The sequence below is a fragment of the Monopterus albus genome, unplaced genomic scaffold, assembly GCF_001952655.1.
Source record: "Monopterus albus unplaced genomic scaffold, M_albus_1.0 scaffold292.1, whole genome shotgun sequence".
Taxonomy (NCBI): Eukaryota; Metazoa; Chordata; class Actinopteri; order Synbranchiformes; family Synbranchidae; genus Monopterus; species Monopterus albus.
The window spans coordinates 15,700-30,438 of NW_018128172.1; the positions used below are offsets into that span (position 1 = coordinate 15,700).

A 14,739-nucleotide genomic window follows, 5' to 3' on the forward strand; every position below is an offset into this window, starting at 1 on the left:
GAGAGGGGACCATCTGCAGTGGAAAGCCAAGCACCCGGTACCGAGTGTCAAGTTGAGTCGAGTCCAGCCTGTACCAGGCGGGGGAAAAGGGCCTTTTGAAACACACCCTGACTGTTGAGCTCTTATATAAACAAACACCTCACTGTATTAAGTACTAAACAAAGAGTGGGGCCTAACATATACAACATAATGAAAGCTGCAGGCCCGTGTGCGGTCAAATACATAGGCTGTTTTATTTCAGTTTTCAACTTTTTATTTGGATTCGAAAACACTCAAGTTGCTCTAAGATATAAAGTGTGTTAACTTTATGTTTTTGTCAGATAAACTGGTGATGATCTTTGTTATTGTGTGCTTACAAAGGCAAGGCAGCTTTTACTGATCAGTAAGAGACAATAACATTTCAGCAGAAACCATGTGAAGTATAAAATCTCCTGTGGAACCAAAAGTGTTGTTAGTGCTGGGGTTTCATGTTGGTGAATTATGGTTAGTGAACACCACCTTTAAAACATATGTAATACATAGAAACTCAAAAACACACTTTCAGATATTTTTTAAATCGCACATGCTCAACAGTACAATACATATTTCAACAACATACTTAAGACAGAAGCACCAAACTGGCCCACACCGCACATTATGCCAGCAGACACAGCACAGTTAGTTCACATTAAACGTTAGCATCAGCATCAACTTGGATCATACTCTTCCCCGTGATGCTAAAGTTGAAATGCTACTGTTTGCTAACTACAAGGTCGTTTGAAGAGACTAACATCAAGATCTCACTACCCAGTGACTTTCGGAGTTTAATTCACTCAGAGTGGATTTTACATAGAAGGTTTAGTTGCCTTCTCTTGAAAATGAGATGCACTTCATGTTTGGGTAAGCTAACCTGGCTCGGAGACTTGCACGTCCCTAGACGTGAGGCTGAACCTTTCGCGGTCATCCGCGGCGGTACCTGATTGACAACCCGTCTTCATTAGGGAACCCGCGTTCCCGGTCACCGTGTAGCCCATATGAGCCTACGTCCACCGTCGACTCCAAGGTTACAGGCGACTGCTTCACTTATCCGTTGATTACACTAACTAACTGTAGAAACTGTTGCTAGCCGGTGCTACTAAGCTAGTAGTCTGTAGCTGTTGCTTTCGTCTCGTCCGCTAGCCTAGCCGCTAACACCTGCAGGTTTTCAGCAAAGCTACGCACCAGCGCGCGCACACCCACACAAGCGAAATGTTATCCAAAATAACCGAAATAAGTTGAGGGATAGATCTGTTAGCGGCATAACGTAGTGAAACTACGTTTTCATGTTTAGTCGAACTTTCTCCACTTCTCTCATTTACTTTCTCACATACAACCAATCACAGCACAGGTATCTCTGTAACTGACTGACCAATAAGACGAACCCTCTTAAAACTAATGGCGCAAATCGGTATTTCTATTTACATTTAAATTTATCAAAATAGTAAACTAGAATAAAACACGTACAGTTCAATTGTTATTGTAAAATAAGATCACCTGTGGTATATTAGTAGCTGCTTGGTTTTGACGGTACTTTCAGTGAAACATCTACAAGCAGCACTAGGTTTGTTTTCTGAACCCTGCTGCAATGTGGCGCCAGCAGACGCAGCTCCCGCCTCTCTCCATCTGGGAGATGGAGTTTCTACAAGTGGTTGCTTTTATAAGCTGCTGCTCTGCCACGAACAAACTCAGTTTCTAAATGAGTTTAAACCCAGAAACTGTGAAAACCATTTTTATTAGCATAAAAAAGTACATGTGTGCATCCTGTTGAAGTTTTAAAAATCACAAGTATAAAATATAGTGATCATCCAGAAAAAACAAAACTCATCCAAGAGGCTTCATCAGTTCTGATGCATGACCTAGAAATCTAGTCCAGTTGTTTTTTTTTTCCTGTTTCTTTTCAACCTCATTTATTATTATTTTATATCAATATCGTTTTGGCGATATTTGTTGTTCTCAATTTCTGATATTTCATTTTTTATAATTTATACTTTTGTTTTCCATTATTGTTTGGATCTATATTATTGTTAAGTGACCTTGGGCACTTTGAAATAAAATGAATTCATTATTATTAATTACTTCTCTGTGATTAGGAAAACATGTTGAAGTGAACAAGTCTATAAAATCAGTTCCTCATAAATAAAAAGTTTATAAATCTGTTCACCCACAGGGTTTACTTTCAGTTTCACATCAGTGACTCAAAGTGTTTGACACGTTTGTCCTGATGAATAAAATCAACAACTTCATGTTCAAACACAGACAATCTGGCATGAAGCAACAGCTGGTGAAGAGGTCTCTGGCCTGTCTGGTCACTTTAACATAAACACATCAGGCCTGAATCTGATCCAGCGAAAATACAAAAAAGAAAAGCATTCACAACAAAATACACAAAAATTTCAGACAGTAAACCAATAAATATATTTCCATAAATACTGAATAAATATCTAATAAATAAGACAGTATAAATAACCTGCAGCTCAGAGCAGATCCAGTCCAAAACAGCCTCTGTGATGAACACATTATTTCCAGTGGCTGCTTCACAGTAACAGCCTCCACAGCAGAAAGTGAATTAGCTGTAACTGCAGTTAAAGTATCAATATGGCTGTAGAACTACATTTGACTGTGATAGAGCTCCAGTTAAAAAACATTTTCATTACTGGTTTGTCTATTGATTATTTTCTCCTTGATAAAAATCAGTTTTGTTTAAAAAGTTTCAGAAAACAGTGAAAATGTTTTCATCCAAAACTGGATTTTTTTTCTTAAAACTGTCTTTAACAATTCATTCATTCATTATCAGAATTGCTGCCAGTTTCCTATTTGATTAACAAATAGTTAATCAACGTGAAACATCTTTTTTGTCTTGTGTTGTGTCTGTGGTTTCTGTTTGACTGCTCTGTTTCTGACAAAACCCATTTAAATTCTAAAAGAGATTTTTCTAATGCAATAAAGTAGATGTTTGACTGGGAGGCAAACAATGACTAGATGCCTCAGGGCGGACTCTGAAGCAAAGGTCAGCTCATTGCCTCCTGTTCTGTTCAGAAAATGTCTGTTTTCCTTCACCGACCCACAGCTTCAGGACTTTCACTGCAGTGACAGTGTCCAAAGATGCAGAATTTGACAGAGAACCCACGACGTCCTGCAGAGAGAGAACAGCAGCAGCAGGTTTCAGTCCTGAGCAGGTTCAGACCTGCAGTCTGCTCCAGCTCGCAGTCGTCTCTTCATTCCCGAAGGTCATTAAAGACATTCTTTCTCCAGCTTTGTTCACATTCTTGCTGCTTGTTTTCGAAAAGAATCAAGGAGAAGCTCTGATCCCCGACTAATATACTGGGTCGACATGCTGCAACACAAAGCACCCTGGGAAAGTTTTTGGATCGCTGTAGCCAATCAGATCTGATGACTGATTCAGAGAAACGTTTCACATCCGGAGTCTCAGACATTGAGGGAATACCCGTCACAATAAAACATCCAGTTCAGAGACGTGGAAGTTGCAGGGCTTTAAAACTGATCGCAGGCGTCCATGCCACTGATATACACAAACGTCTGAGGGCAAAAAGAGATGTTTCTGAGATGTGATGTTCTTTGACTGTCAGGACGATCACTAAAGATTCTCCCATGAGGCAGTGCAGCAGGTAGACACAGGTGATTGTCTCTGTCATAACTCCGGGTCACCGATTCCTGCAGGAGCTCATAACCTTAAATGTGCAACTTTCACTCTATCCAATTCAGTGTGATTTTTGTCCTTGAACGCAGTTGCCTCTAGTGGGCGGGGCTTAACGTGTACCTGCAGCTTAGGGCCTGTAGGTGGCGATGGTTCTCAGGCTGCGGATCAGGTCGTGGCAGAAGGACCGCAGCTGTGACACTGTCAGGTGGACTGCCACCTGGACCTCGTAGTTGCCAGGGAGACGAGAAGCCAGGTCCAAACGACTGTTCTGATCCAGACTGTCACCGCCTTCGAGCTGAGCAGCCTCCTTCATCTAAAATACACAGAAACAAGCACTGACAGCAGCCTCTCACAGCTCAGTGAATGAAACAGCACAAACTCTGCTGTTTTCTAGTTTCAACTGAACCCTGCTGCAATATTTTGGCAGCAGAGACACAGTTCACAATGAGGTGCGTGTGTTACCTTGCTTATGCGTAACAGCAGGTCTCGGAGGTCGACTTTCAGGTCATCCAGTCCATCGACTTTGTCAGACAATACCCCCAGCAGCCCCTGGTACAGCCGGGTGCCCGCTAACATACGACTCACACATATGTCCTGCAGGGAGCAACACACAAACATCACATCATATGATGCTATTTTACCTGACACTAAAGTTACGTTCATAGGTCCTGCAGGTTCATAGGCGAAACAGAGCTGAGTTCTGATCCACAATAAGGTCTGTGCCGACATGTCAGACTGAGACTGTGCAACTTTGTAAATACATTTTTCTGCGATTTATTCACTGATACCTTTATTCTCTGAGCACCCACCAATTCTGCAGGACTCGGAGGACATCCTCATGCAGCCCTAGTACCTCTTCAAGGACTGAATAAACATGCCTAGTTAGCCCAAAAACCACCTCAGGGACATCTAAACATCATTAAGAAACTCCAAATCCAGCTAAAGGACCTAAAAATACCCCAGGCACCTCAATGACTCTTGAGTACCTCCTCAACACCCTTTGTCACTCCCTGAACCACTTTAAGGATGCAAAGAACAGGCAGGCATACTTCAACCCCTCTGTGGAACCTGTAGCCTCCTCAAGGCCCAAATAAACCCCTGGATTTCTCAAAAATCAAGATGACTCTCTGGCCTGGTGCCACATATCTCGGGGGGCCCAGGGACCACACTTTTAGACTCAGGAACTTAAAGGCTGTGGATCAGGGGTAGAGGGGGCTGACCTCTGATGGCCAGGTTGGTGGTTTGATTCCTAGTCTCCTCAGTCCACATGACAAAGTGTTCTTAGGAAAAACACTGAGCCCCAAGTTGCTCCCGGTGTGACTGTGGGCGTGTGTGTGTGAATCTGTAACGCGCTTGGTCCAGGTAAGGTACAAAAGCACTAAATAAGTGCAGTCCATTTACAAAAACCAAGAACCACATCAAGGACACAAATAACCTCAGAACCACCCTCAGGACCCCTCAACACACTCTAAAAACCACTTCAAGAACTAAATGAACCCACATATCAACCTCTAGACCCACCCCACTCACCAGTGTGAAGCGCTCAGACAGTGGTTTGATGACGGGGGCGGCAGGGATGCCCAGTGACATCGCCATCATCTCCAGGTTTATGGTCTGACTGGGGGGGTTGAGGGTCAAACCCTGAGGAGGACAGAAAGAGGTCATTAGCACAGAAGAAGAAAAAGGGCCAATAGGAGTCATAGGAACCGGCCAATCCAGTGTGTTGTTTACCTCGATGGTGACCGCAGCGGCGTGCACGGTGGGGAGGTCTTTCAGGATTTTCTCCACCAGCATCTTGGTTTGCTCGACCGCCTCTCTGAACATCAGGGACAGGTTGGTCGGTGAGCTGATGGAAGCTGATTGGACCAAAACTGCGAACAGGAAGTAGTGCAGCAGAGCGAAGACTGGGTGGAGGGAAACAATTAATTATTTAGTATTCAGTGTATGAAGGGTCAAAACTGCTAAAAATTATTTAATATGAAGTGTGAGAAAATAAAAAGAGGCACAGCTGTCAGGGTGTCTCAGTAAACACTTTTTAGCTGTAACTAATCCAAAGCACAAAAACTGAGGGTTCACACACTCACATCAGTGCAATGCTTCGTTTTATTTAGTTCAAGCCGTCACATCAGCATGTTAATAAAGGCATTACTCACTAGACTTATCAAATCAGTAAATGAACTTGATGGTGGAACTAATGATGCCAAGCTTCACAAGTTTCAAGTTAAATTTTTTTTTACGGAAATAGCCTAAAGGAAAATTGAAAGCCATGAATATATGCAATAAAAAATAATTTATGTAAAAGATTGTTTCACATGCATCTTCAGTAACAAGAACATGTGACAGGGTGTTTGGCACAACCAAAATAAGAGTCTGCAGCCAGCTCACAACTACATGATTGACAGTGACACTTCCAGCTAAATGCTGCTTAGCAGGTAAAATGTTTACCATTTTAATTGAGCATGCTAGCACTGGCTAACTAGCAGGAACATGAAGTCCAGCTGAGGCTGATGGGAATCTCATTGGCTGTGCAGGTATTCAGTCATAAATCAAAGCACTGGACACAGTACAATGTTGACCTGATGAAGGTGCTAGAAGGAAGGGATCAGCAGTGATTACAGCTCAGTGAGGGGAACATGAACATCTGAGCCACAGTGTATCCAACAGTCGTTGAGACCGGGGCACAGTTTCGCATATAGGCAGTAGGGACATGTCCCTACCAGCATTTTGGAAGGACAGAAACGTCAGAATCAGTTTTCTCGGCCAGGTGTGTTTTTGACTCTGGTACAGTGGCTCTATGTCTGTATGTACAATGTTGTTCCACAAAGCAGCCAGTAAACAAGTAAACAAGACTGAGAGAACAAGAAAAAGGAATGTGCATTAGGAAAATGAAAATAGAGTACTTATAAATATACATACATACATACAGTTTTGTCAGATAACAATATACAAAGGTGTATTTACACCAATATTTGAGCAAACCCATGCGAATTACCTTTGGACTGAAGTCATAATATATCACTACAATGAGCCTGACCTACCGAAAGTGAGGGGGCCACCTAAAGCTCACGTTATGTGCAAATGTCAGTGGCCATCTGCTGGTTCTACGGCAGCACTTAGTTAGGAGAAATATGTTTTTTCATAATTTGGGGCAATTTTTATTGGGAAAAATCTTACTTCACTCATATACTGCAGTGTCACCGAAATCACGTCACACATTAATGGTCATCTGCTGATTGTACTACAACACTGAGTTTGGAAAAATGTGCCTTTGTATAATTTTGGTGAATTTTTATTGGGAAAACGGGCCATTCAGTAACATCACTCTTAGACAGTAGTGTCACCAAAATCACTCATCGCTCAGCTAGAAGCAGGTGCAGCTTCAGTGTGTGACTGATGTGGGGTTGTGTGTCCCTGCCAGTGCTGAGACCAAACCTACGCCCTCCTGTCTCTAGAGCGGCCCTGCTCCTGTTGCTAAACTTTACAAAGTAATCGTCTAAATGGTTCCCAGTTATTCATCGGTCAACTGACTGATCATTACATTACCTAATTATTTCAGCTCTAGTTTGAAGTGTACTAGATGCAAGCCAGAGTCTGAGTCTGTCTTGAAGTTTTACAACCCTCCATACTCAGTCGTGGCTGGCACTTCTAACCCATCATATCTTTGGGTCTCAGATGAGTCCAGGCTGGGAAAGGCGTGCAGGGCTTCTCCCGCACTGACACAGATTCAACGTGACAGAACTCAGTAAAAGTTCGGCTGTCGTCTCAGGTGTGTTTACTCCCCCAAGCTCCGTGCATTGTTCTGCTGATTTTACTCGCCTCGCTGCAGCAAACCCAGAGCAGTGTTACAGAGAGTCAAGCGTGTGGTCTTACCTCGCAGAGGGTTCATGTCTGTCAGGGCGGCTGTCTGTCTGTCGGTGTCTGTCCGCCGTTAATCGGGCTCAAACTTCCTTCAGCTTCCATTTGCAGCCGTTTGGACTTTTTATCCGCACCGTGGGGGTTTCCGCTGACGGGGGACCGACTGCATGGCCACCTCATGTCCCAATCATTGCGATAAACCCCGAAGTGACGAAGCTTGTGAAAACTTATTGCGTCACTCCGTAAGAGAGGACCAGAACAGGCAGAGACCTGCAGGACCTCACCTGGCTCAGTAAAACACGTGACTTCACACCTTTGCCTGAAATAAAAAGCTTAACTCAGACACTTCGGGGTTTACGTGCGGATTAAAGGTTAAGACGCGATGACAACTGCCGCCAAAGGTTGCTTCTGCATCGAATGGTTCTTACAGCTAAAAAAGAGCTTCTGACAACGACCGGGTCGGGTTAAAACCAGTTCAGCCCCAAGTTCCCAGTGAAACCAGTACAACACTGTGCTCGTCTGTGCTAATCTCATCATAATTATTAGGCAGCGCTGGAAGAAGTATTTAGAATTACTGTAGTAAAAGTAGCAGTAGTGTGTTAAAATGCAACTTTAATAACTTAAAGTATCAAAGTCAAAGTAGAAACGATGGCCCCAGTATTAGACTGTTAGAAAGAGATTATTAAACCTCAGTCATCCTGTTTCAGCACTATTTTACAGGTGGAGCTGGAACTTTATTTTTACCGCATGTCTGTAACAAACCTATAAATCGAATACAACTTTATGTCCAATTTTAATCTGCAAAGCAACTGCTTGTCAGATAAATGTAGTGCAATATTTACCTCTGAAATGTGGTGGAGACGGTATAAACACCTCCAACTTGTACCAAAGTACAGTACTTGACTAAATGTATTAGTTACTTACTGTTCTTTTTAATGAAAATGCGCCATGTGAGCGCAATAAGATGTTTTTCACTCTAGGTTCTGATGAACATTCAAAGGTCACTTACAATAAAAACCACCTGTTTAGTTGTTTGATGATCCAGCTGTGTCCATGTCAGAGATGCGCAAAACCCGATTTTTGTAAAACATGACGAAATATTCAGAGCCATCAATAACCCAGCAGGACGAGGTGGAAACATTTTTTGGACATTGCTGTACATTTATCAAAAATTGAAAACTTAAATCTGTCATTTACAAAAGTACTCAGACATTAAATTGAGTGTCTGACTTAAATGAAGTGTCATTAAACCTCTTGTTTTGTCAACACAGCATCATCAGGATTTGAATTCAAACTGGAAAATAATGTCAAATTAACACATAACACATCCATTAACTTTTGCTCAGGAGACTTGGTTTTTAATGATTATTGGTTATTTTACAAATCAAGTTATAAGATCAATAATAAACTGTAAACCGAATGATTATTGCAGTTGATCTTTTATCAGTATTTTTCTCTGCCAGCGCTATGTAAAGTCTATTTTATACAACGGGCTCCACCTTTACCTGATACTGGACCAGTCATTATGATCCGATGCTTTACACCTTGTTTGGATGTTAAAACCTTTACTTAAACAACCTGAGCATTCTTCCACCGCTTTTTATTTTAGAATGGAATTTAAGTCTGATGAACCTCAGCCTTTTTCTGAACAGTATTTTTATTTCCCTGTGTTGTGTTGGTGACACGGGGGCGTGATAGTAATTATCTTCTTTTCATTGTTTGATTTCCCAGTGAAGTCTGACAGGGAATTACAGCCTTTTGTCTTTAATTAAAGTTTCCCATGTTGTAAAATCATATTTCCTGCGCGCAGTGTGAAGTGTCACCGCGTCCCTTGTGTTGACTTGAAGGCGGATGTGGGTGGGTGTGTGGTTTGTTATTCACGCTCTGCTCCTCCAGTGTGTCGTCATTCCAAAGTCTTTGCTCGCTTAAGAAATTCTGGAGAAATGCGAGTCGACAGAAACTTTCACGTTTCCTCGTCCCACAGGAAACTTACTCATTCACATCTAATTAGACTCGGAGCATCTCGTCCTCAAACAAGATGAACCAACCATTCATCCAATATGGACACGGATAGTACAACTGCAGATGAATGCACAGTAACAGTAATCCGATCATTAACACACAACACGCATCACAACACGCACACAACAGTCCCAACCACACCGACAACACAAAACCCAGAAGAAATCAGATCCAACTTGACAGAGCACCAGTAAAATCCTCCAGTCGTCTAGTTACAATAAAAACACGTCTGAGGAAAACGCCCAGTGACACCACTGAAACCAGTGAACGATTCCAGACTGGTGGAGATTTAAATGTGAAGTCTTTACTCGATTGTTTCCATTTCCTGCTAACCTCTACGTGTATGTGCCATATTAAGGTTTTATACAACACAGTCAGATTTTCAGATAGGAGGCCAATAACAAACTGGTTCGTCTCTGAACCCCGTTACTTCCGGCCGTTACTGGCGCACTCACCTGCAGCCGGTCTGGGGAAGCGGCCATGGAGGCAGGAGGGGGCCTGGGCCTGGGCCTGGGCGTTAGGGCCAAAATATTACCACCAGTCTGTCCCCATATTGATCGATAACGATACTTTTCGATATACTGCACATGTTTCATTCATCTAATATGGAGGGAAACGTATTCAACAGCTTTGTTACACCTGAAGCACATACCTGGTGTTTGTGTAACAATGAATGTAAACAACTTGTTTACCAGACAAACAGCTCTACAAAGTAGTACCAGTTCATTTGAAATAAAGGATGTGTTGAGTTGGAGCTGCTGAAAGCTGAATAAATCACAGGATTTGTCACCATTCTACTCCGTCGTTTGCTTTTATGCCTCAACACTTCACACCAGTCTGACATGTTGCTACACACTGGTACCGTACTCACTTTCATGTACTAAAATAAAATGTATAAAGTAAAAATGCACTCGCTTTACAAAATTATAAGAATTGGAAATATGTGACTTTTAAAGTCACAAAAATTCTGCTTCGGTATTGGTAGAGGTGCAGAAGAACACAAGCAAACACAAGAATCAAACCATACCTCGTTCACAGTGGAGCTTAACTGTCAACACTATAACTGTATAGAGAGAAATGTTACCTTTAGCAATGTTAAGACTGCTGCTGGCGCTTGGCTGCAGAGGGGGAGTAGTTTGGTACTAGAGAATTATGCTTTCTGTGTACTCAGTTGGGTGGTACCTCTGCAAATGGTGGAAAGGATTTGTTGTGTTCCCGGTCCTCGTTGGTGCAGGTCGCCTGCGTATCTTACAGTAAATATCTTTCTGTAGCTTATCTTGCTTTAGAAATCCAAACCACTCCCAAAGGACCAGTATTGTTTGACCTCTCCTCTTCTGCCGCCACATGATTCTCCTCGTGGTTGTTCATTTCCATGTTTTTTTCCCCTTGGTTTGGTCATGTCGCCTATTGCTGTAGCCTGACTGGGTCAATGTGCATCACGTGCACAACCAACCTAACAATGCAGAACAAATACTTTTATCAGTAATTACTCATGTTTCTCATCATTACGGAGAGAAATGTCACAGTAATTACTGAGGTTGTTTGTATTCGTGTTAGGTCTGAGGCTCTCACATGCTCATGACATGTATCTGACAGAGGCTGAAAGTCATTTGCCAGATGTGCACTGAACCAATCGGAGCAGCAGCATGCACTCCACTCATCAAACTGTGCTGCTTGGTCACCTTGCAAACAGAGGTTTTTGCATGTTTACATGTCCTTAGGAGGGGCCAGGGCCTTAGGTTGGGAAGCACCTGATAGTGAGTGAAGTAACTGAAAGTAGTTTCACCTTGATGCATCACCGTCTCAACAGAAATGGTAAAATACAGTATATAATCTAATAATATGGTTACTTTTGATACTCCCTGACACCTTTACTTTTTATTTGTACTTCTAGTAGGATTTTGAATTTAGGAGTAAGTGAATATTTTTACAATATAGTATTGGTTCTTTTACTTCAGTCAAATCTCTGGCCATAAAGCCTCAAACATCTGAACTGAAATCAGTGGATTCTGTTGCAGTAACATCCGAATGGAAACACAATGCATTCAGAGAGTGCAGACCTCTGCCAAGGGCGCCTAACTGTCCCCATAATGCCATAAAACATTCCACAATAGTGTGACCGTCGTAAAACAACTGATTGACCATGAAGACCTACTGTTGGCATCTGGAATGATGCCGATATCATTATTTGAAAGTTCTTTAGTTCAATTGTTTTATTTGTAGGCTACAGCACCAATTCACAACAAGGGCATAGTGAGGTCTAGACATCAGTCTTATATGGAAACGCCAGCCCTCCCTCCTCTAAACAGAGACCCACAGTGCAAACCAAAGGAGGACCGTTGGCATCAACCTGTAAGGTTATGGCGGGTGACGGTCAAGGGAAGCACAGGCTGTACGGCTCATTAGGCTCCAACAGTGGAAACGCAACTATAATGTGCAGTTGGAAGAGCAACATCCTGCTGTGCAATGAACCACATGTAGCCACATGCTAACAGAGCTAGTTTGGTCAGATAATGAGCACTCACATCACATCAAAACGAGTTCATAATTTTTGCTTGAAATCACATCACACCTTAAGTGGCGTAATCCCAGTCCTATAGATGAAACTGAGAACAGCTTTGAGCCTGGCTCCAAACCTCTGCCACCAGGCTCTTGCCCGGCTGTCGCTGCATAGAGTCGATGTCTCCCCAGCTGTGGGCCGTGGCCTCGCTGGGCTCCTCCAGTTCCCGTCTCACACAGCGGGGTGGGCTGAGCGACAGCACTCCGTCTCCATCGACAATGAATGGCCAGCTGTCGCTGACCCAGGGCTTTGTCTCCATATGTGCTTGGAGCGCTCATCAGCGCACCTTGGCCACAAGGGGGCTCACATACAGTCAGCAGCCTTCCCAGCACTCACAGTGGGGAAGAATCATTTAAATTATTACCATGTCCAAATTATGAGATGATCAGCACCAAAATCTAATTAGGTGTCCTGTGGGCCGTACCCCACCTCTCCAACACATTTCATCCATATCTGTCCATTTTTGAATTATGTTAAACCAACTAATGGCAGCAAAACCATACCTGGTGAAATTTGTTTTAAAACCCTGCAGTGATTTCACATGGCACAGTTTCACTGTGAGTTTCCTGACTGATTCACACCATAGTCAGAGATCGGGCTAGACTGCTGTTACATCACCTTTAACATCATTACTACAAGAAATGTCACATTCATGTGTAGGGAGCCTCAGGTTACATCACTTGATTTTCAGTGAGAATCTCATGTCAGAGAAGCAGATGGAAAAACCAGAATAACTGTGCTCAATATCCTCTTTAACACCAGAGGTGAACAGCACTCTTTTTTCCCCAACAGAGCGTCGAGTAGACGCACATGAATTCAACACCAGTTAAAGCAACAGTCAACAAGACGGCAGCTCGTCTGAACTGCGGACAGATGATCACTGTTTACATCAGGTACTGCACATTTCTGTTCCTGTGACTGTCACAGAAGCTGTTACACTTGGTTTACACTATGTGAACATGTTTGCGTCCCATCAGAACCAGACTGCAGTCCTGTTTCTAATCTTGTGTCGACAGCCTGTGAGAGAGGAGACTACGTTACCCAGAAACCCACTAAACAACTGTGTACAAACAAAGTGTTTTATTTGTCTCAGAAAAGTCAAGGTTACAACCGGAACACACAGCAGAGACAGAAAAGGCTAGGGGAGAGGGGAATTGTAGGTAATAACTGATTGGATAAGAGCGTGCAGACACATATACAAGAAGTCAGCAGAGAGCATCATGGGAAGCTGTCGTCCTCATCTTCAGCCATTTCTTTGGCGAACTCCAGATCCTGCTGCTCCCGCTCGCGACGCTCCTGAACACACACACATACACACATCAGCTCCAGTCTCTGCGACAGATCTAAACCTCGGCCTCAAAGTGCGTCTCCACCTCCTCCAATGTTTTCCTGCTGCAGTAAAGAGCTGTTTACACATCTGTTTAAACCACCTGTTGCTATAAACCTGGCAGCTGTTACACAAACTCAATGATAAATGTGTAAAAACCAAAACAATGAGCCCCACACTGGATTTACAGTCTGGATTTTAACAAGTTGTACCTGTTCCACCTCATGATGCGCCCTAACAGCTGAATTAGCTTAGCTGTCGATCTCCTCATCACACGACTCAGTAAACACATCCTCTACCAACTCACTAGACTGTCAACCTCTTCATTTCACACTGTTCCGCTGCGTTGCTGCCATAGAGCCAGGACTTGTTAGTCAGCTAACAATAGCTTCAGACTGGAGGCCGCATTTTGTACAGCATGTCCCAACCAGGTATCTGTAGTTCACATCATAGCTTCAGGATACAGGGCAGGAGGGGCAAAGAGTGGGAAGGAGTGGTTGATGGAGTCAGTTTGTCTGAGCTGTCCAGGGAGAGGGGGGTGTCTCCACCTCTAGGTGCAGCGACTGTATGTTCTCCCCTCTCCCCCAGCTGTCCTATCCTTCCTGTTCCCACCGACCTGCCAGCATTTGTTAGTGTGTGTGTGTGTGTGTGTGAGAGAGAGAGAGACCAGGTGTGTTACCTCTGCTGACTCCAGGTCTTTGTTGTAAGCTTTAGGAGGAAACCTCATGGCCTGCAGGAGGAGACAAACACACACGTGAGAAACACCCTGACACACTGCGACAGGTGAGTAACAGGCACTGGACAAAACAAACATATCAACACAAATCGATTATTAGAATGAATCAGGTGATAGCTCAGTGAGTGTGTCCAGGTGTGTGTTACCTTGACAGACATGTTGTGGATGTCCAAGCAGAAGGAGATCCTCTGATGGAAAGCCAGCTGAGGCTCTCGCGTCCCATAGATGTCCATGGTCTCTTTTGATTGGACAAAGCCTTTCTCGTGGTTTATGCTCGCCTCAATCACGCCGTCACCGATCGCCTGAGCGCGCGCACACACACACACACACACACTCCCCCATGTATCTCCTCTATGCTGGTGTCTGGTCAACTTTAATCTTATAAGAGAGGATCCCTGATATAGAGAGCTTTTAAGTGAATGTATTGAGGTTGGTATAGAGTGTGTATGATGGAGGAGAGGCAGGGGGTAGAGTGATGTGATGGGCAGAAGGCAGGTAGTTCCTGTAATGCCTTCTGCCCCTCCACCCCCACCATCCCTCCAACATCAGCCTCTACTGAGCTT

The 14,739-nt window shown here is 43.5% G+C and overlaps 2 protein-coding genes across 4 annotated transcripts in view; both read right to left on the bottom strand.

Moving 5' to 3' along the window:
- Positions 1-2,784: 2,784 nt before the first annotated feature.
- On the bottom strand, positions 2,785-7,814 carry csf3b (colony stimulating factor 3 (granulocyte) b). Of its 2 annotated transcripts, none has more exons than XM_020623063.1 (5): positions 7,547-7,814; positions 5,408-5,547; positions 5,207-5,317; positions 4,139-4,270; positions 2,785-3,989 (listed from the first exon to the last, which is right to left on the bottom strand). In XM_020623063.1, the coding sequence occupies exons 1-5, from the start codon at positions 7,560-7,562 to the stop codon at positions 3,804-3,806; spliced, it is 585 nt and encodes a 194-aa protein (XP_020478719.1). In that variant the 5' UTR covers positions 7,563-7,814; the 3' UTR covers positions 2,785-3,803. The 2 variants fall into 2 exon arrangements, with proteins under 2 accessions (XP_020478719.1, XP_020478718.1); XM_020623062.1 differs by having other exon boundaries at positions 5,408-5,580.
- Positions 7,815-13,178: 5,364 nt separating this feature from the next.
- Positions 13,179-14,739, bottom strand: part of psmd3 (proteasome 26S subunit, non-ATPase 3) — a 10,102-nt gene continuing 8,541 nt past the window's right edge. For both annotated transcript variants that reach the window (XM_020623065.1, XM_020623064.1), the window contains 3 exons: positions 14,323-14,478; positions 14,120-14,170; positions 13,179-13,409 (listed from right to left, as the gene is read on the bottom strand). In XM_020623065.1, the coding sequence (XP_020478721.1) occupies positions 13,332-13,409; positions 14,120-14,170; positions 14,323-14,478 (285 nt within the window). In that variant the 3' untranslated portion in view covers positions 13,179-13,331. The remainder of the gene's footprint in view (positions 13,410-14,119; positions 14,171-14,322; positions 14,479-14,739) is intronic.

Bases quoted from the DNA above. Each gene is read 5' to 3' on its own strand.
- csf3b (XM_020623062.1), bottom strand. The intron at 5,318-5,407 runs GTAAACAACACA...TGTCCTCCTCAG, and splicing joins CCGCTGCGGTCACCATCGAG to GGTTTGACCCTCAACCCCCC. The intron at 4,271-5,206 runs GTGAGTGGGGTG...TGCTCCCTGCAG, and splicing joins TGTCTGAGCGCTTCACACTG to GACATATGTGTGAGTCGTAT.